The following is a 23,148-nucleotide window of genomic DNA, read 5'->3' as shown; positions in this document are numbered from 1 at the left end:
AATGCCAATGACACTGGCAAAACTGGTGGCGATAGGCTGACATGGTTAAACCTTGTCCTGGGTCCCTTCTTGCCAGACAGGATACATTCTAATTTATGTCTAATTCAAATTTATGTGATTTTTAAACCAGAAATTGCACATTACTCTTTGTTTAAAAGCACAAAAAAGGGATGCAGATGGGGATCAAAACTGAGGAAAAAATAAACGATGTAGAGTCTTGGTAAATTGCCACATGCTGCTGGAAGAGCTTCAGTACACTTGAGCAATAATTCTACAAGTCCTAGACTCAACCAAATGTATGCAGCACCATTCATTCCAAAATGTATTCCCCCTCAGGTGTTTTAACGTCGGATGGAAAGCACCATTTCCTGACCATCGCCAAAATTTCACTACTATTTATTAAAACTATGAACCTTATCAGCCTTAGGAACACGCTGTAAGTACATTAGTGTATTTCACCAATTATTTTGTGCTGCAGAGAGCAGATATGTATCATTGCTGCATAATGCCAATGGGAGCATCAGCAAGCAGCACGAGATCTGATGGAAAATATTTTTATCAACCTTTTAAAAAAAAGCATGCTCCAAGAAAGGCCCTCAGACTACACAACTCATCTATTTTTGTAAATTGAAACATGATTTCAACACCTGTCCCTATTTGTAAGGAAATAAGTTATTACTGCTATCATTGTTATTTTTGTTATAGGTCTGATTACATCACATCCTGTTCAATCTAGAGTGCTATTACATCACTCTATGGGGTGCATAAGGGCGCCTGTTTTCCTCCATATGGTAGCTGATTATACAGAGAAAAGCACTTGAAACAAACATTCCTCTACAACAGCCTGAATGTGAATCATGTCATGTCAGAGCAGAGAGTGCTTACACAGGGAATGCTCTCTGTATTTATTGAAGACATGCTGAAAGTCCGTAATGAAATGATGGAGAGGAATATAGATCTCTAGTCTGGAATGTGAAGCCTGAATCTTAGTTCCTTGAATGTAATGACTTGAGCAGCTCTATGATACCAAATAGTTTTCCTGAATGATGTTTTCTTGCATAAAAAAAAAATCAAAGATAATGAAAATGAAACAAATGAAAATAATACAGTTCACTTAACAGGTTGAATGACCCACAACACAATTCAATTCAAGCAACACTAATGAGTAAATGTGCAGTATGAATATGTGATCATGATCAGGAACATAATGTCAGCTTTCAGTCTGCTGAGATGTCTCTATTTTCTCATCAGAAGCTTCTCCTCTTATTTTAGCATCAGTGAACCTTCCATGACCGAATGCCTCCTAATACATAATTATCCCATCACTTGCTGTCCTATTGATTGTGTCTGACTAGGATCTTATGATCTTCTTCTCTCCAGAACAGCTATGTTTTAACGTTATTGCTGTGAGACCCCAGAGAGTCAGTGGAACTAGCTGTAAAGTGAAGCTGTTGGTGAGAACCGAATCCTTGTGATGGAGGATGATGGTATCCAGGCGGAAAATGATTGCTTTTATGGTTCTTAAGCCTCATGTCAACACAAAACCTTTGCTTGAGCCTCACTCTATTCATGTTCTCCTCCGCCTTCTCTGTCGTTTTCCTCTCAGGATTTCAGTGTGTGATGAGGACAAATTCCGCCACAATGAGTTCATCGGGGAGACCCGAATTCCCCTTAAGAAGCTGAAGCCCAACCAAATCAAAAACTTCAACAACTGCCTAGAGAAACAGTTACCTGTAAGTCCAACATTCAACACACTCTGTTGGTTTTAATGTTGTTTTCTACAAGCATATTTGGATTTTTGGATTTTATGACACACACTCATCTAGACAAAAAAAAAAAAAGAAAACATCCAAAAAAAGCGACAGGAACATGTCTTTCCAATCGCATAACAGTGGTCTATACTCCAAATATGAATGATCCGGAATAACACTGCATCAGATTCCTTAAACGATAAACTGCGTTGGCAATTTCAAAAGGATATTCATTTGCAGTTCAATGACTCTCCACTCCACTCCTCTCCCATGCTCTCATAACACATAATCCACTCCCACTCCTCACTTATGGGCTCAAAACCCAATGCTCTAATCTGCCATGTACTTTAAATTGGATCCTTGAGGAAAGTATAGCAATATTGCACCAAATGTTATCTGTATTTAGATTTACTGAATTTATTAGTTAGTTCTTAAAAACATTTTGCTCTACTGGAAAAGTACTAAATGCAACAAAAAAAAAGGAGGAAGAGCAGAAATATCCCAGGTGTTCCTGCATGTATTTGCTATAAAATAACTCAGTAAGTATAATGTTACTCACTTAGGATTTATGTTCTGTGTTGCTGAAGCAAATTGATGTGATTGAAGGATACTGAACTGAAATAACAGTAACTATTATCTGTTCATTGTTATTTAACAAAAAGGTGGAAAATGACTCATTGGCATGTAAGATATTATTGGATATTTCAATCTACTGGCAGTCACATGTTGTCATTGCTCACTGCTGAGACACACAGAATTGCCAGAACCTTGTTGCCCACCAGTTGCTGTTATGTGTATTTAAGTGAAGAGAAAAAAAAATCCTGTCATCTAATTTGTGATCCCATAGGTAATTTTTGAACCACATGAAACTTTACATCTCAGATGAGATCTTTATTAAAATTCCACACCACCCACATGCTCACATAATTGCTTTTCTTATTCCTCTACTAATTTTCTGGGCCATTTTCACAGTTTTTATTTGGATGTCTTTAAACTGAGGAGCTGCTGGTATACTAGTTTACTTGTTGGTGGATTAGAGTATGGTATAATTTAGATTGTTATTACCTCACTAGAGCATATGGTTAGATGCCTAATGAACATTCAAGAGCAATAAAGAACAATTCAATTTAATTAAATTCAATAATATTTCATCTAAAGTTGAAAAAAAAAACATGTTATGTTAAACATCTTGAAAAGGACAAGCTGTTGGCTGATTGGACTGTCTTCATATTTCAGTGATTTAATTGACAGTAGATGTTAAAATCCCCAAATTCTTTTAACTTTATCTCGAAAAACATTTTTCATAAATTGTTGAATTATTTAACCACAGTGTTTCAAAGAGTTTGGAACTTCTGTGCATTTTTACATCTGAAGTCAAACAGCATTGTCCCCATTTCCCTTCAACTCTGCTATGTACAACATCTCATTTCAGGTGGAGTTTAACTCTGAAGTATAACTCTAGAGTTACAAGGCTTAGTCACAAGCTTTGAATTCTTGTCATTTGTTAAGTATTTGTAACACCAACCCTCAGATGTAAAGGGTCACATGAGAATTAAGATTTAATGATAATATGCCAACACAAGGTTTTTCCTTGTAAACTATCTACTGTAATGTAGTATAGCACAATGTTGATGTTTTGTAAATTGACAAATACTACTCTAGAGTAAAACACAGCAGAGAGAATGTAGGAAATAAATCAACTCAATTAAAAAATGTGAAGACAAAACTTTTTTTAATCTGTAATATTTTTTATTTTTTTTTTAAAAACAGCATCAAAATTGTCATCTAGTTCTGTAAATCATAAATCATTGAAAAAGATTAAACAGCGCTGACCTGTGTTCACTGTCGGTGGTTTTCAAAAGAGGCAATAACTTTCAAAATGAAAGTAAAATGTGTATCACCTCCAAAAATCCCATTTCTATGGTGCTTATCATTTCTCTGGTGATCTGAGTAACAGCGAGCACAGAAACTAAAGACACGTTGTGGATTAAAATCATTATTGCTAGAAAGTAAATCTTTCTTCCACCTGTAAGTGTGAGACTGCAGATTGTAGCTTTAGTGTTGATGTCTATTGTTTACAGTACATTACACTTTTTGTCCTTTTTTCTGTCATTTCTGTTTGAAATTAACTGTTTTGCTATGTTGGACCTCCATGTCAACCCTATTAAGAGACACAATGAGGCCATTTTCCTGCAGAAATGCTTAAAGGCAAAGTAAAGCAGGTTACAGAGAGAGGAAGAGCTCAAGGCAGGTAACTGTGCTCTGCTTGCACTTGGATAAGGTGTTCTGTCTGAGCACAGGATGTTATTTAGTATGCTGGGGTGAATTGAGCACCAACCATTTAATCATCTCATCCAGAAGCCTGCAGTGTCTGTCTTATTGATGGTTTTGGCTGGCAGTGGAACATTTTGACTGGCTTGTGTAGCTCATAAACAAGTCAGTGTGTGAAATGTAGAATGGACCTGTTTTAGAGAGAAATGCAGAATGTTCAGATGTGACCAAAAAGTCACTGGATAAACATTTCCACCAAAATCCACTCATCCATCCATTTTCTATACCCACTTAATCCAACTCAAGGTCAAGGTCATTGGGGGAGAGGCAAGGTACACCCATGACAGGTTGTCTACCAAAATTACTAATTTTCATTGATTTATCATTTCATCATCAAATCTTTGTTACCACTGGAACATATAAGCGTTAGACCTCTCCGTGAACCCATGAATTTAAAGGGTGGATATAAAAATGCATTGAAAAAAGCTGTCACGGCAGTACTGTAGTTGTGATAAATGAGTCACCACCATAAGAATGCAATCAAAACACGTGCTGACATTAATATTAGGGAAATAAATACAACCATAAATACAGCAAATGGCTTAATAAATATGCCAATACACGCATTCTCCATCGCGTTGTTTGTTTGCCGTCTACATGCACGTTTAGCATACGTTTGGATCGAGTTATCTCAGGGTCTTAATTCGATCACGAGTAACCCGATCCAATTTTTTGTCAGATTAAGGTGTCTACTTGAATTTAATAACTCAGTCTTATTGTAATTTAGCCATTAATCCGATCCGATGGCACTCATGTAACCCCACTGACTGTCAGTTGGATTAAGATATTGTCTGTATTTTAGCTGATTGACATGAAGAACTGTTTTCAGCACCTTTTTGTGAATAACGATCTCTGCAGCCTGATTATAAAAACAATAGGTGAGAGCTGAGCCCAAGACACACTCTGACTGACAGCCCTGTCTTATCTGCATGATGAAAGAGAAATGCAAACAGGAATGTATAAACTCTCATACACATCTATGAGCAACAAAAACAAAATGTAAAAATCTATCCTAGGATCAAATTATAAAAATAAATCATTTTGAGTAAATAGAGAGAGAAAATGTAAAAGGAAACTGATACATAAAAACAGAGAACTAATTTAGTTTGATTTTCAGTTTTATGAAATACAAAAACTAACCAATTAAACTTTAAAGTACCGTATTTTCCGCACCATAAGGCTGTGCGCCATATAATTCCAAAATCTGTCACGGATACCGCCATTTTGAATTTACTGCGGGGAGTGCCGAGCATTCATTGGGGCATTAAGCCCCCTCCGCATCACTCACTGCTCTCCCTTCGCCCCGTTCATTTTTGCAGCGCCTCTTCGCTCTGGTACATTGGAAATGAATGGCAACTGGCCACTTCCGTCGCTCGCTTTGTTCGATGGGAATCCAGGGTCAGGCGGATCCCAGCCATTCACTCTGAATGGGGCGAAGATTGTATCGAGCTCCGACTTAGCGATTGAATCGTGTCATCATTAATGCTTTTGCCCATGTCCCAGTGAGTGCCTGTTCTTCAGTCTGAGATGGGTGATGCAGACCGACATGCAATTTATAAGTTTATAAGTGTAAAAACTACCGACGATGTTGTCCTTTACCGTCGGACTATTTCCCGCTGACACAGGGACATAATACATACACTACGTGTGCTGGCAGCAATAAACCAATCAGAGAACATTAGGTAATAGTACACCTTATAATCAGGTACACCTTATGTATGGGTTAAGTACAGAAATGGACCCCATAATTGAGGGTGCGCTTTGTAATCAGGTGAGCCTTATAGTGCGGAAAATACGGTAAATAAGGAGTAATAACACCAAGTTCAACGGATACAGTTGAAAATCAAATATTATCAAAATTTAATGAGCCGTTTAAGTATTTTTGTACTTATTTTTGATCATGGCACTGTCAGACCTCTACACAAAAGCCTTCAATGTTTTAGTATTGTCTGGTTTGATCAAATCAGTGTGTATCTGGACTCCTGTGTACTTGTTAGCATTGTGACTAATTACCCATTTCATTCAAATAGATGAGTCTGCCAGCCTTGTCTTTGGATCTGCTTCCTAACCCACACAAACCAGTCCAGCATCCAAATCGGCCAATAAATATTGTATCAACGTTTTTGTGCAGAACAAAAATGAACAATGAAATGTTTAACCGAGACAGCCCCATATTTGTGTCTAATGCTGTTGGCATTTTAAAAAATGACAGGTTTAAGTGCTGTTTTTGGTGGAAATTTGTCTAATTACCCATCTCTTTAAAAGCTTTTGTCTGCCTTTGAAGCTCAAGACCACCTATAACATTACTTCTGGGATGAATAGCAGGCCCAGTCTCACAGAAAAACATGAAATAGTCATGTACTGTGTCAGAAAACTATGCATTTGTGGCAAGAAAGATCTGTATTTTATTTTATACCATCAAGAATTACCTCAAAGTAATGTATATCATTGTATATTAAGTACATTTGGTTAATGTCCTACACATTTTGTGTGTTTTGTTGAGGTTGTAGGACTCACAAGTCAGTAATCCAGAAAAAGGATATTTTATATGATATGTTATTAAAGGGTCAATTTTCACTTTGTTTTTAATACCTACAGTAACCATATCTATGGAATCATTACCATCCATCCTTAATCATCCTATTTTTAATATCTAATCTTAACAAAGTAGTTTGTAATGTTGAACAAAACAGAGTGAAAGCATAAGGAAACATGACTGAATCCAAGACATTTCAAAGTTAAGATACAGAGGCAGCCATGGCTCAGAGGAGAGAGTGGGTTGTCCAATGACCTGAAGGTTGGTGGTTCAATCCCCACTCTCTGGTGAACTGACTGCTGGAGGGGTGGCAGTTCACCTCCTTGTCACAGCTGAGTTGCCCTTGAGCAAGGCACCGGACATTGTGAATGACTGCCCACTACTCCAGTGTATGGCATCTGTCTCTATGAGTGTGTGACCATGTGGTTAAAAGCAGAGGACAAATTTTGTGTGTATGCATGACAAATAACTCTGATCTTAACCATTTGACAGGACGGAAGCGACCTTGACTCTCCCACCATTGTCCATCCCCTTCAATCTTCTAATCTGTATTTTTTCACCTCTTGAAAAAGTGATTCAACAGTTTATATAAGACTATTTCACAAAATGCTGTGATATTGTGTTACTCAATGAAGTTATTTTCGTATTCAGTGGCACAAAAATACTTTTCTGTGGACATGAATCAATAGATTTGGAGAGATTTCCATCTCTCCAAAATGTATGCATCACAATCCTCTATCAATGATAATGTATCCCTAGCATGCCTTTTAGAGTAGTACGTGTGACATGTTGGGAACATCAACCCATAAATAGTAAAATGTGTAATGTCTAACCATGTCCGTTTTTCTAAGCTACATTTTTTATTTTAGCTTGTAGTCTTTTCTGTGCCCCCCCCCTCCCCCTTCATTATCTAGTGGCACGCATTCTGTAAGTAATGATTGCTTTAATAAACATTGTGGCATCCTATAGGTCTAACACATTCCGGCCAAGCCTCTGAGCCTCAGGTTCTTTTACCTGATTCTACCCCTTCTGTTAACAGCAGAGCTTTTTCTATCCTCTCTGTTTGAAATATGTGAGTGAATGCCAATGCCCTGAATGCCTCAGCCTCTTCACTGGCATCAGCACAATAGACAACAACCCGCTGCTCTCTGAGTGGTGTTGATCCAAGGTATCCTACTTGGACATTGACAGGAGATGTATTCTGGCCCAGCTTCCTGTTGCACCCATACCTCGAACAACAAACGCATTGTTTTATAGAGACACAGCCATGACAGGTAGAACTGAAAAAGATCTGGTCTCAGAGTTGTTGTTTTTTTCCTTTTTATGTAACATTACAATAAAAATGAGTCAGTCACAAAAATACTCCCCTCTATGTGGGATATTACCAGACCCCTTTCTTAGTTATACCTCTGTTTCCCTGGTAACCCCTGAGGGACCGTGTTGTAGCTGGAAACACGTCAATAAACTTGGAATATTATTGTGTTGGTTTGCTGCATATTTGCTGCTTTGTTGCAGGTCTGTGGAGTTCAGAAAAAACTGAGGCCATCACAGAGGGAAGAACATTTTCATTGTATTATTTAGCACTGCAGCAACTTTCATTCAGAATGATGTTGAAATAGTCCCATCGGAGGTGTCCTGTTATGTTTTGCATTAAATTCAATTAATGGACATCCTCTAACAGATCATAACTGAGTATTCCTCCAGGCCACATTACAAGTCACAGGAAAATGTTAAGCAAACAGTACCACACTGCCGAGAGTTTGTTTATGTTAAGTGCTTTTATGTTTGAATAGATGAATGGAAAGTGGAAGAGAGGACTCATTAAAAGAGATGGAAGAGAGCACAGACCTTTGTCTATGAAGAGGAGAGGCCATTTAGTTGCTGACAATTGACAGATTAATGATGATAAATGGTAATCAGAAGTTGATTTGGTGAGGTTTTGTATTTTTTGGTATATGTTTTTCAAACATACAATAAAACATACATTTTTGGTGAAAATGTGCTTGTCAGATCTGTAAGTGTGTAATGGAAAAGAAGGCAATGAGTTTGTTAAATATGTCATTACTTCTAGGGTACACAGATCTCATTATCATTGAGACAGCCTGAGGTTTGTACTTCCTCCCTCGTTTTCTGCCCCTCACATTGCGCAGCGAAGCACAGGTGATGTGATAGTGGAATAGTCACGCATGTGCATCAGTACATTTGAAGTCAAAGAGAAAAATGCTTTTAGAGGCAATTTAAGGCTCTGCCTTTTCAAAGTGCTTACACATCCTTTCAGATTTTTCATTGCAGTGTGCAAAATCCTATTCTGAAAATCCCACCTTAATGAATTCATGCACTAATATTTTTACTACTGGAGATATGAGGTGAGAGAACAAATTCACATTCCTCTAATAACTAAATTCGGAGTTAGGGATAATACTTGTACATCTACAAATCAGTATGACATTTCATGCTGTGGGAGGATATTTTCTCACAAATGCATTTTTTTGGGTGGGGGTTTTGGGGATATTCAGAACAACAACATTTAACTAACTATAAATGCTTGAATCGGCCGCAAAAATTCTCAAATGCTGCTTTCTCAGCCACAAGTGGCAAATGAAATGTGGAATAACAATGATTTGTCATTCTGTACAGCCCAGGGCCAACACTGATTAGACATCAGAGGCTTTTAGGCCAATCAAAAGTCATTTTTACACATGCACTTAAGTCTTTAAATTACATGTTCTGGAGTGGTGGCATGTGTGAGTACATTTTTCCAAGTAAGTCGCTCCGGACTTCTTGCAGAGATTTTCCACCACAGTAAGTAAAATCTCCAGAACATCAGAGGGTGAGGCAACATGCAAATTTAGCAGCAAATATCCTAGAGCATTTATCGCATGTGTGCGTGCTGATATGAGTTGCTCTTTCAATCTTCCTTACATTTCAAGCAATGAGAGCACATATCCAACAGAAAGACCACATCAACATGAGAAACACATGAGAACAGCAACTAAGGAAGAAATATGGGTCAATGTGTTCGGCACATTCCCCTGAAAGTCTCTGGTGATCGTGTCTAAACAGTTGAAGGAGCTTTTTCCACACATGAACACTGGAGAATGTAGCGAGAATTAGGTTCAGACCTTCAACACAGCCTCCCATTCACACATGCACTACATAGCTGGAAATCCTCTGAATGAAATACTTTCTCCCATGTGGAAATACTCTGGAGCTGAGCAGAGCACAGGGTAGACAGAGCATCATGCAAAAATGATGCTGCGGAAATCACTTTTGTTTACAATCATTTGAGAATGAGGCTTCCTACATATTCACAATAATGGCTATGTCTTTATTGATATCCATATCACATGTATTTGGAGATAACTGTAATATCAACAATCAAATCAATACTGACACACAGGCCTGAGTATTGAGTATCAACTTGTATCAGCATGGCTGGCTCTTGCCAACCTGATATTGCCTTATCAGAAAGATATAAGAAAGAGCTAACTTCAATGATAATGCTGGAATAACTTACGTTATCAGCTCTTCATCAAATCATCAACCTTCTGAGAAGCCACAATATCATCCTCAAATGCAGGCTCTGATTTATGAAAATTCAACATGAAGTGAATTATATATAGTTTCAGCTGTTATGAGACATTTGCTGTTATGCAAATAATTCCAGAGATACTGTTCATAAAACTTTATTTATGATTAATAATTCATTAAATAAAGTATTTCAGTCTTCAGTAATTCAGTTTCAAGCGCAGTGGCCACATACAGCAGCTCCCAGTATCTCTATTAAACCACTATGTCAATGTGACAGACATCCAAACAAGAGTCTTTGGTCTTTGATCAGTTTCTGTCTGACTCACAAAGAACTGTATTTCACAGAGGAAAGTGGTGCAAAAATAAGTGAGTGGATGTGCTAACTCATGTTTGAGAATCATGGTAGCAGTTTAAGCAGTTGTTGTAAGTGCAGAGTGCAGCAATTGTTGCAAAAATGCAACTGTAGGGTTTGTAGGGTAACATGTTTGACCTATTAATGAAGGATTTGTGAAAGTGTAACTGTTGTGTTAATGGGAGGAAACAAAATCTTCATGTCTGGACATCCTAAACCATTTTTTTTTCTGCTAAAAATTCTACTTTGAACAGGAACTCAGCTAGTTTACTCATTTAATTCCATCATAGTAGCCACAGACTCTCTATCCCAGACTGTGTTCTACTGAACAAGACATTGAGACAGACATGGAGGCCACAGTGGGACATCCTGAACATGGAAGAGAGGCAAAATTTATTTGGGAGTAAACTGTTGTGACCACATTGGCATAGCAGAAAAAATGGATCCTGAGTCCACAAGTCTAGGGAGACGTCTTGTAAAAGTCATCTGTGATTCATGTGGACTCAGTGTGGAGTCAGTTCCCTGGAGATATCTGATTAGTATCCTGCTGTGAACACAACAGCAAACATTGTTGCACGCATGGATTTTCCTCAAGCCTATTTTACTTGATAAGAAATTTTGTTATTTCATGTTTTTGTTATTTATTTATTTGATTGTTTGTTTGTTTTCATATCTGGTCTCAGATCTGTTAAATATGCCACTATGTTCATTAACTATTCCCAGATTGAAAAACTGAACTGTTACTGTTATAAACCAAACATGACCCCAAAACATGTTTGAAGGCGAATGAATAAATACATTTAACAAATTATGAAAATAAAAATTTGAGAAAAAAAAATTGGGTTGACTTGAAAAGACCCATTGGTATGTTTTCCACTGTTCTGAAGCCTCAAGTTTGGCATTTGGTTCTCACTATATTGTTTTCATGAGGGGGCAGTAGTGACCATGCATGAATGAGAGGGAAGCACACAAAGTCATAAGATAACACTAACGGTAACTAGCTTGTGTGGTTAGCAAGGAGTATCTGTGACTGATGTTAATTAATTAATCAAAATGCTAACGGTTTCCATTTCAGGTCTAAAAACTTTTTAAAAAGTATACCAACTTTTGAGGTGAATTGTACACAGTCTAACCTTTTTTCCATAACTAAGCTATTGTTTGCTATCTATGTGCCATTAAAGACCAAGCAAGCAGGGTCAGTTAGAAACACTGGTGTAGGTGTGCAACACTGTATTACCCCAGGAGAACAGAAAACAAGTTATCATTTGAAGAAACAGGTTCAATATTGCTGTCCCGTACCAAGTAGTTGTAATACAGGAATACATTACACTTAATACAATCCTCTGCTTTCTTTAATGGTTCTTAGGGTGTACTTCTATATCTGTAAAGTAAATTGCACTTTAGAGAGGCCATATAATTCAAAAGGGTGCTTTACAACATCTGATAACTTTACCAATTTAACGGGTCAGTTTTGATCAGTTATTTTAAATGAACCTCCTATGTTCAATAAATGTCCAGTACAGTACTTGATATACTTTTCGTTACTGTCATGCTTAACTAGTCAAGAATTCAGGGGGTGGCACAATAGTAGAGGGTTCGAGTCCTTTCACTGGTGGTACTAAACTCATATAAGAAGTTCTTACCTGAGAGGGTTTTTTCAAAGAGATTTCAGAAATCATGTTTTGTAATATTGCATTTGCTTAAACACCACCTATAACAACATTAGTTGTTCAACAAGTTAAGTCTATAGCTTCCTTCCAAATGTGATAATAATTGGTAGTCTTTTACAAATAAGGGTGGCAGAATGAGGCACAAGGATCCTAATGAATATCAGTGTGAAATGGTAAAAAAAACACACTGTAGTAAGCTCCAACCTAAATCTCCACTTTCCAATAGCCCTTTCATTTTGAAGTAGCTCTTGATAAGCTTGAAGTTGTTAAGCCGCTGTACATTTCCTCAGCTGATATGAACTGCCTTATCCCTTACAATTTGTGGTTAAAAATAAGTGCTGAGGCATAGGAAAGCCCAGAGCATTTTCTCACAATCAGCAACAGTGTTAGTGTTGCTGGTAAATTACATTTCTAAGTCACTGGTTAAAGAAGTGTGTGTGGGGGACGACAAAGCTATGACAACTCTTTAGGGGCTGCATGTTTGTAGTTTTCATATTCTGAAGTATGTACTTTTCTCCCCAGAGAGTTTGAAGTCCTCAAGGGAGGATCAAAACAATGTGAAGACAGAATTACGTTGATGAATGTCAAGCACACGCAAGGGTCTATAGGAAAATAAGAGCATAAGAAAGCAGCCATCATATATTCTGTTTTAACTCCATATGTGATTAATCTCCAAGTTTGAATACTTCAAAATATCATTAAATGCCATCCAAGTATAATTGGTTTTTAGAATACATTTTAGAATGACAAATCCTAAAGATGTAAAATGTAGATGTATGAATTAATAGAAGGTGTGTCAGTCTCTCCCTCTCCCCCATCACTATAACCGCCACCACTTATTTGGAAACACTCATATGAGTTATATTTCCCTTCTGCTGCTTGTAGGGTCAGTGCCTTACAGGACGCCAGTATGAGTGGTGTGGACTATTTCATTTGGAGGACTTGTTAGTGATATGAGTTTTGTGCAAAATGTTGTTGCAAAGTAAACAGAAAAACAGAACAAAAGAGGTATTTCTTCTTTTTGACTGTGGTAAGCACATTTTACTGTTTTCTTCCAAAATATACGTAATTTCACCCTGAATTTGTGTGTTTGGGAATTTTTGGGCATACAGTGTAATGCCACAGAAGCTTTGTGAAGCTATTTTTCTTCTCACTATTCCAACATCTACTACATTCAGTATTTTGTGTCAGCAGTTTCCATGAACACTTTGAAAGCATTCTGTCTTCTCCTGAAAGCCTGGTTTCCTGTGGACCCGTTTCACTGGCCAGGCTGTGGCCATTATGCTATTTAGGGTTATCTTTTTATATTACTGCAGGAAAGAAAAAGTTCAACTGTGCAACTTTTTTTAGCATCTTATCACATTTTCTTATGAACACTTTTCAAGTTGTATCTGCAGACTGAGGTAAACGTCAACATTATCAGCTGAATTGTGGCATTAAGATCGTAGTTTTATATGGTAATCCCCTTATGGGCTTAAATTGATCCTAGGCCACTTAAATATTCTGACAAATTCAGATTCACAAATCAAACATTCTGTTTCTGTTAAAATAAAGCAGTGCAAAAACATTTCAATTCAAACAGGTGTGCTGGCATTACACCGATCATGTCAGTTTAGATGTTTTTCTTGTCTCTAAGAACATAACAAATTGAATTTAATGAGGCCATTACCTCATCACCTACATAGGAAATGGCATCAATCAGCCAATCAGTGACTGGATGATAGATGATAACTATCAACTATCAAGATTACAATTACCACACTAACCTTCTGTCACAGAGTGCTTGAAGAGCCAATCCTTTGCTAATTTACAACTTCACAAATGTAGTCACAGGGTCAACTTAAATAGGTTAAAATGCTTTGACTTAAAAAAAAAAAAATAAATCTCATTGTAACGACAATGACAACGACTGTGTTTATTGCAAAAAAATTAATTAAACGATTAGGCTAAATAATAAAGCGTATAAAGCTGTGCTGCACCTGGCTGCGGTCAAGGACAGTTTTTGCCATTGTTTCTGCCATCCCCCATCCAATTTAAAACCTTGTTCGATCCTGCCCTCACCACCTGAGAAGGGAGGAGCACACACAGGTTATTCATGATCAAAACATTCTTCCACGGACTTAAATAAATGAAGGAAACTTAAATGCTGTTCCTACACTAAATATTTACAAAAAATATTTACTACAGCAAATTTATTTCACATTGTGTCTGTCTGAAGCCCTCAAAACAAGTGCATGCAAACATAGGCAATTCTAAAAACTTTTCATTCAACCTAATTTAAGACTAAATTGATAGTAAACAATGACAATTTCTTGCCCATCAAACTATAGGCAAATCAGCTCAGCCAAATGCAATAGCAATGCCCTGGATATACAAAAATGACCTCACTATTCTGCCATAAAAATGACCTCACTCTCAAAGTTGGCCCACTGATTCTGGTCCAGAATAGTTAACATTAGAGTCAGATTCTGTAACATCAGAGTTTTGTTATATATGCCACTGTACCTTACAGCTTAATTCCACAATGTAGTCAATGACTAACTGTGCATTTATGTGCAAACATGTAAAAAGTCATTTTAGTAAGACTAGCACTAGTGCTATCTTTGCTAGGTCTCCTAATGCTAAAGGACATTAGCACATAGTCTGATATTAAACTACAAAATACAATATTTTTGTTAGAAACCAAGAACCCTGGTTTTCCATGCCATGCATGTTACATAACAGTTGGAGTGAGTCAAACTCTTCACCCCGGACAGTGTTTTTAAAAGTTTGGCTTCAGAGCAAAAACTTAATTTACATAGACTCTAAGACTTAAAAAAATCTGCGGTTATCATAATACCCGTGGTGATGTGTACAGGTTCTCAGTTTAAGCTCCTGCATCTTCAAGGCCCTCCCCCTGAAACTGCTGTGATTGGTCAACTGATTTTTATTTTAAACTCACCTCTAGAGAGTCATTATGCAAATCAGTTTCAAGGTGATGTCATCAAAGCAAATAAAAAAGCCTGTGAGTTAAAGCAGTGTTTACAGTCAGGAAAAATAACTCCTTGTGAACATTAAAACTTTGTGGACTATTTACATGCACTAAAACAACATAAAGCACAAGAGAGAAAAGGGAACCAATTCCAAAAAGCATAATATGTCACAGCTGCAATCCAATAAATACCTTGATTTTATATTCTTTGTTCGGGATTCTAATTATTATAACAAACTCTGGTCTTTTCTCCCCTCAGGTCAACAAAACAGAAGACAAGAGTCTGGAGGAACGTGGCCGCATCATGATTTCTCTCAAATACAATACTCAAAAGTCTTGCCTGGTAGTAGGCATCATACGCTGTGCTCACCTTGCCGCCATGGATGCCAACGGCTTCTCTGACCCCTATGTCAAAACGTAAGTATGCACTAAAACAGACATCAGGGCTGTTAGGTGAATTCCACAATGATGAGGGCTTTTTACAGCTTAGTTAGCTGCAGATAGTTGCAGATCTAATTAAAAGCACGATTAAAACTCTACTCACCAAGTTAATCCCTGAGATCTGAACATGTTAGTCAAGTTTGCCAAACTTATTTTGAAAAGGACACCAAGGTAAGATGTAGATTTATCCCACACACTGTCTGTTGTAAATATCCAGCAATAGGACTTACTGTGCTCACTGTCATAGTGTGTGAACACAAGTTTTTTTCTGCAGTTAGTTTTGATACAATTGACTGCTTTTTTACTCAGTACATGTACATGCATCTTAAAGTGGAGCTGCAGGTAGGTATCTATCTTCTATACCTTTGGATTTGAACACAAACATACTATGTTTTGCCCTCCTCACCCCCCTGTCATGTTGCATCGCCATAAATCTACAATGGCTCAGAATCACTATAGATCCAACTGCCCATCGGATGGAGAGCAGCTTTTAATGGGTTTTTTTCAGCTTTTCCTGAAGTGGAGGCATATATTTGATTGAATCTGCAATTTATTCCACTAAATGTCTTTACATCCCACACACTGGACCTTTAAACTAAAGATTAATCCCTCTTTTTATAATGACACTCTCGTAACAAAGTCTCAGGAGGGGAGCAACTCATTTCTGTTCTACAGGTTTAGACCAAAGCAACAGGTAATTATAACAAGGCTTTGTTATGAAAGAGAATTTTTTTAAGTAACAAGAGAGGAGACTTTATCAAATAGAAGAAACTTTTCACAAGAAATTTTGATTAAATAAATAAAAAAGAAATGTCAGTTGTTAAAAAAGAGGCAGAATAAAACTAAAAGATGACCTAAACTATGACATTGTTTTACCACATTTCTTGACTTACTTCATAATGTTACAATTACATATACAGTATTTTGTCTGTGATTACACATACAATAACTGATTTCATAATTCATCATGCAATTAATTCACTTTTAGTAGTGTGTTTCCATGTGAAGAGGTGGGGGGAAAAAAGAAAAAGAAGAACAATTTAAATTTCATGATATATATATCCTCTTACAATCTCAACATTTACCATTTAAATTGAACTGAACTGATCTTTATTTTAAAAAAGAAGAATAAAATCAAATTTGTAGTTATAACTTTGCAGTACTAGACAAACTGGCCTTTAGCTGTGGTGATTTGTGTTTGTCCACAAACCATCTTTAAACAAAGTACTATTCGTAAAAGCCTTCCAAAACTGTACATTATACACACAAGGATTGAAAATAAAGACATATTTGATATCTAAACATAGTTGGACTTTATTTCCCCTCCAGATAGCGGATGCTTTCCTAGTACTATTTCTGGCGCTTGTACAAGATAATATAAAGCGTTTGGAGGAAGCATCAGGCTGATGTTGTAGCAGACAAGAAGAAGACTATCTGTGATTATCAGCGGCATGAAAGACAGCGCAAGAGGCCATCCGTCGGGCTGTAATTTGAAGGAGAGTCCTACTTATCACTCCTGAACATTTCCCAAGTCTTTCATCTGGCTGAGCAATGAAAGCGCAATTAATTTCCAACTCTGCTGTGCACACCTTGAGAACAAAAGTGTTTCAGAAGAGAGGGACTTGGAACAATTTTCCACCAGACTGAGGTTGGGAAAATCTCAGCAAAGCTTGAAGGACACAGTACAAATTATAATAGATTGAGTTACTGACTAGCATGTGCGGAACACAGGAACAGTAGCCACTGTCAGATAAACAGGGGTGCATGATCTCTATAAAGAGTATCTCCAGCATCAACTCACTGCTGTCACGCCAACAGTTCATGGTTGATATATTGTGCTCTTAATGGTGAGCATGTTCTTAAAATGCATGTGGCGTCTCAAGACATGCATTAGCCGATGAGGTGGTCATGAGAAATTAGTAAATGCCCTTCTTAATGGCTTTTTGATCAATGACAAATGCATTTCATCAAGGTTAGAAGTAAAGAGTTGCATATTTTAAGATTGCATATGTTTTAATTATAAGCTGCTGTACAAAAGCAAAAAATAGCAGCAAAATTGCAAAAAAGTACACAATGAAATTACAGTTAAAAACCCCCTTATTGCGCAATAGCATTATTTGCATGCTAATTTACACCCTTTGATGGCTTTGCCTTAGGGGGGTCGGTGGTCCCATTACATGACAACAATTAGGTTCAGTGCAAAAATTCTCATGAACCACCATTTCAGCTCCCACTCCCTCTGGGCAACGTTGGTGTTCAATAACCCACTTAGTCTCCCTTTAAGTCTCTTCATTATCTTAGGAAATGTCAGCCTGTGTGGATCTGATGAGCACAGGAAAGTAACTACAAAGAAATACACCACATCAAAATGAACAATATTGCTACAAACTGTTCTGTTCCAAGTGGACTACCTCTGTGCATGGTTTGATATAAGTTCAACTTGGCTGTTGCATAATTTATGGAGGCAGAACAGAAGTAAAGGTCTAACCTCCACACAGACGCGCAGGCTGGATGTACATTCATAAGCACAAATCCCTGCACCCATGGTCAACAGTGACACCAACATTCTGTTTTCACCCCTGACTCACTGACTGCAGTTGATGCAAACGGATGATGATAAGTACCACAGTGCAGCATGTTTTGAGAACACCAGCAACACCTCAGTGAATTTAGATTTATACACACTCAGCTTTTAGTCATTTTGAATGTTTCATAGCTCACATTCAGTCTCCTGCTTGTTGGGTACACCTAAAGTAGTTGCAATACAGTGCAACAGCACAACCAACAACACAATTATAAAAGTTTATTGTTTGTTAAAACTGTTTTAAACAGCTGATATTGTCTAGTTGCAGTTATGCTGCATTTTATTAAGAGGTATTTCACATGCATGTGCAGCCCCCACAATCACTAAAGGCCTATAGGAAATTAAAACATGTCCAAAACAGTTCATTTAAAAGTTGGACAAAACTTTCTTGAAAGAAGGATTTGTTGGAGAAATATAATGTAGTGTGACCGAAACAGCTCCACAAGTATATCTAAAAAATAAACCCAAGAACAGGAACAAAGGGGAAACATCCAAAGTGTGGCTAAATGGTCTTTAACATCTTAAAAGTTCCATAACAAATAAAACCTTATAAAACCTCACACAGACAGCCGAATTATATACTGGAGGCTTGTCATGGAATAATGTCACATTCACTTTCACTGAGTGACTTTGGACATGGGTTAATGTTATGAGGTAAGGTGTCCTCTGTTCTGTGATCTCAATAGAAAGACACCAAATTCAATTTAGATGTTGAAACAGCCACTTGAAGGAGACTTATTTTGATTAAGAAAGACTTCCATGAGAGGAGATGACACTCCAGCATCTATGTAACATAAGATGGAGTCTGTTTAAGTCAGAATATATTGTCATTTAGTCATTTATCATGTACTGTAACGTGGCCGAGTGGTGAAACACAGGGCAGTATCACAGCACCCTCTAGAGGACAGAACAATACAATAGCTTTCAAGCGTACAGTGTGATGCCTTTATATTGTGAAGCCCCATACTGCTGATGCTGTATTTCATTTTATTTTTTACTGTTTTATTATGTCTTGCATGAAATGTCTCTCCCCTGTTTCCCCCCCTTTGTTTCGGCTCTCTCCTGCAGGTACCTGAAGCCTGATGAGAACAAAAAGTCAAAGCACAAGACTGCTGTGAAAAAGAAGACACTCAATCCTGAGTTCAATGAGGTATAAACCACAGCCTTTGCTATAAAACAATGCTGCTCCAATTTCATTTTACCTGAGTTAAATGTTTATCTGGTAGTCTTATGTGCTTAGCAACCTGCCTAACCTCAGGACCTACAGAGAGGGTACAGCTGTCAGGTCGAAAACAAGCACATTTTTCTTTATTTACTACAAAGCTGTCTCTGAATGTAGGAAGGATATGTTCTTGAAGTACTGCTCAACCAAATGTTACTGAAGACAGACAGTTGCTTAGGTGTGGCCCGAGCTGGACCTCAGATTATCCTCTTATTTACACGAAATCTTTGTTTAATGTATCCAACTGCACGATTGAAGCTGAGATAAAGAATTGTAGCCAACTACTTCTGGGTCTTCACAAAGAACTTTTTCTACCTGTTATGTTTATGATTTGTTCTTGGTTAAAACGTAAGGTTATTTATAATATATGCCATTAAATAGACAGACAAAGTGAGAATCTGCCTGCCTGCGGAAAGTTTTTTGTTTCAAAGCTAAATAAAGTGGTTGTTTTAAGTCAGGAATATATATTCTTAAATTGTAAGAATATGATTTGGGCACAAATCAAAGTTGCAATCGGTTATCGCTACAAATAAAGCTTCCCTTTCTCAAGATAAGATATTTGCTTTCTTTCTTTTTTTTTTAAAGCAATTGGCCAACATTGAGGCTGAAAATAGAGACAAAATGCAAGAGACAAAAACAAAACAAGCTAACGATATTTATACATATTTTGTTCTCTATAGCTAGTTATACCAATCACGGCAAATGTACACAACGTAGATTTTACTGTCTACATTACTTCTGCCTTTGAAAACCACAAAACCGCAAAATGGGGACTCAAAAAAGGTTTTCCCAAAACCATTACGAGATTACCCTCTGGGGTTGGTGGAGACCAAAATGGAGGTTTAAGGTATGTGAAAGAAAAAAGGTCAGCGATCTGATGATTGTATCTTTTGAGTGACATAATTTACAGTGGAACTGTGTCTTAAAAGTAAATAGATCAATGTTCTATCCAATCTTTTAAAATAAAAAATAAAAAAGATGCAGAGTGGACCAGCACCATGAAAGAAGAGTCTAAGTTACACAAACCACCGTCAGAACTTTCAGGGTAAAATCAGAGCAAAAACAGAATTTGTGACTTTGAAGCCTTAGTGGGAAGAAATGAGACTCCCATTGCATGCATCACACCTCATGTGCTGGATGTATAAATGGGCAGCTCTTTTTCAACCCAGTTTTGGCCCAGCTGGTCAAAAAAGTCCAATTATGATTAATAGATGCTTATAAAGATGTTGAGGAGTGTTATGTTAGAGCCTGCAGAGCTGGAATATGTTGAAGAATTGCTTTGCTGAATTCAATATCAAAGAAACATACATTGTAATCAGGGTTTTATTTTTTTCATCCACACTGAGCCAGAGCAGCTCAGTCTCTCTCCCAAACACTTCCTTTGTGTTAAAATGAAATAAAAAATCTATTTTGTCTGAGGACCCCATATGTTTCGGTAGTAGAATGCCAAACGTGTGTAAAGGCTTAGTCCTCAGAACATTGTGACATAGGGCAGCTTGGCTCACAAGTATCCACCTGTATACAAGTGGACATTCCTGACCAAACTCTCACAAGTCAACGGATTGACATTTCCTTTGACATTTTAGCACTCACATCTTGGCCTTTCTGTCAGACATGCAATGGGGTCATCCTCCACATCGGGGCATTGATTAAGGTGCAATATTGAAGCACAGATTAAAACACAGAATAAACTCTGTTTTACTTTCAAAACCGATAAATTCACAATGTGTATTATGAAGAGATTATATTTGTGCTGTAGTTGGAATTGCATGTCAACATAATCCACAAGTAAATCACTGCTGCTATTATTTTCTCATGTTCTGCCTCCTCTAGGAATTCTGTTATGACATAAAATATGCAGACCTCACCAAAAAGACGTTGGAGGTGACTGTGTGGGACTATGACATTGGAAAGTCAAATGATTTCATAGGTAAGCTTTCCCACACCACTTGTCCTTTCATCAGAGATGATGTTGTGGATCAAGGAGATGGAAATACTTTGCTGATATTCAGCAGCACATGTGGCCTTCTGTCCGTTAAGTCCACTGTCTGCTCAGCCCTTGCTACGCCTGGAGGCTGAGAAGCAAACCAGCACTGAGCCATGCTTGAAGTAAGCTGGTCTACCATCATATTTTAAAATCAGTTTTAACAGTGATGCTCTAACCTGCTCCAAAGCCATTCTTTTACAGTTAGCAAGCCTTCATCCCAGTAATAGCACGCCTTTAATAGTATGTCAAACTCTTTGGCCCAGATTTACTAAACTGGGCGAAGCAATATGTGATGACAAATCACAAACAGCTCCAATGGCTGAAAGATCCTGAAACTGAAATAATGGCCAAAGCAGTTTACCAGGAGGAGCACAGGTCAGGATATAGTTGCAAACAAGAAGACACAAGAAGCCTGTTTTGACCAGCTTGTTTTTTTGTTATAACACAGGACATACACTGTAAGCATAAACCTGATCATCTATTCAGATAAAACATTTCAAATGAACTCTGAACAAGAAATACTGTTTCTAGGGGTTTACTTTGATGACACAGTTTCTTCATGAGTGTCGTAAGTCTTCACTTTTCAGTTTAATTTTGTATTTAATTACATTCAAATTTGTTGTCTTTTTTTATGGGTTAGGCTTAGACATCACACAAAAGGGACAAAGAGTCATCGAAGCCTAACAAGTAACCAAATAACAATAAAATGAAAACTTCTGGGTATAATTAAGGTTTTGCTTAGGCAGTGATCACTGCAGCCTACTATCTATGCCTGATGTGTAAACAGCTGTCATTCTACATAATCACGACATGGGAATAGAAACCTGCTGTTTGTGTTCCCTCAATTTGGTTATGATGCTCTTTACTTGAAAACAACAGAAGTGATAATTCAGACAAGCTTGAGGACAAACCTCGCCTACGCTAGCTGTTGTAAAGTACTGTGTAGACAAAATGAATAAACAAACTTAAATAAAAATCCCTTCCTTCACACACTGCACAGCACCTGTGCATCTTGCATGCAGCAACTGTCACAGCTTCGTCAAGCACAACATTTAAGAGATGCTGTTTTTCGGGCAGTAAGTAATGTCTTATTAATCAATTAATTGTGTAAGGTTAGTGCAAAGTTTAGTAAAAAAATTCTGCGTGACTCTTCCCCAAATTTTGTAAAACTCCTATAAATGCATATGCAACTGGGCCATATGCAATAATGACTGTGTCCACACCTTCAGATGCTAATTTATCACTGCGCCTCAGTAGAAACTTAACACCCAAACACAGTTTGCACCAAGCACAAAGTCATTTTAACGCTGATGTTCTTTTTGCTTTTCATCATTGTCGTTCATATTTACTGTATAATGGTAGGATGTGTAAATATGACCAATTCTTCATGGTGTAAAAGAACTACAGCAAAAAAAAGTATTGGATGCTACCCATCAGCAAGATTCCAGAAGTCGGTCAGTCAGAACATTGTCAACTTTTAGGGAGGGGGGTCAAAAGGGCTTGTTTCAGGCTGACCAATTTTAATTAGGTGCAATTTAATAATAGGGTCTTATTTGATAACAGATTAGCACTGTCTGACAGATTTGATTTATTTGTTATCTGAAAGTCAGCCAAGTTGTGTCATCGTATTCATTCAGCATCACCTTGTGCTTAAAGGAAGGCTTTTTCTGTTTGGAAGGACATGAGAGGAAGCAGAACTCTTTGGGATTTTCTAAGACAAATTACTGGCAACTGAAATCTGTCTCAGATGACCTGGAAGGCTTTAGTTGCAC

At 37.5% G+C, this 23,148-nt stretch overlaps 1 protein-coding gene across 1 annotated transcript in view; it reads left to right on the top strand.

Annotated features, from left to right (window-relative positions):
* The window catches only part of doc2b (double C2-like domains, beta), a 146,033-nt gene that overhangs the window by 119,497 nt on the left and 3,388 nt on the right, over positions 1–23,148 (top strand). The window contains exons 5-8 of the mRNA XM_072374901.1: positions 1,607–1,733; positions 15,402–15,559; positions 19,236–19,317; positions 21,223–21,319. Of these exons, the coding sequence (XP_072231002.1) occupies positions 1,607–1,733; positions 15,402–15,559; positions 19,236–19,317; positions 21,223–21,319 (464 nt within the window). The remainder of the gene's footprint in view (positions 1–1,606; positions 1,734–15,401; positions 15,560–19,235; positions 19,318–21,222; positions 21,320–23,148) is intronic.

The sequence above is a fragment of the Leuresthes tenuis genome, unplaced genomic scaffold (genome assembly GCF_036924035.1).
Source record: "Leuresthes tenuis unplaced genomic scaffold, fLeuTen1.0.hap1 SCAF_21, whole genome shotgun sequence".
Taxonomy (NCBI): Eukaryota; Metazoa; Chordata; class Actinopteri; order Atheriniformes; family Atherinopsidae; genus Leuresthes; species Leuresthes tenuis.
The sequence above is the reverse complement of the archived record's forward strand: the minus strand, read 5'-3'. Positions and strand labels throughout refer to the sequence as shown.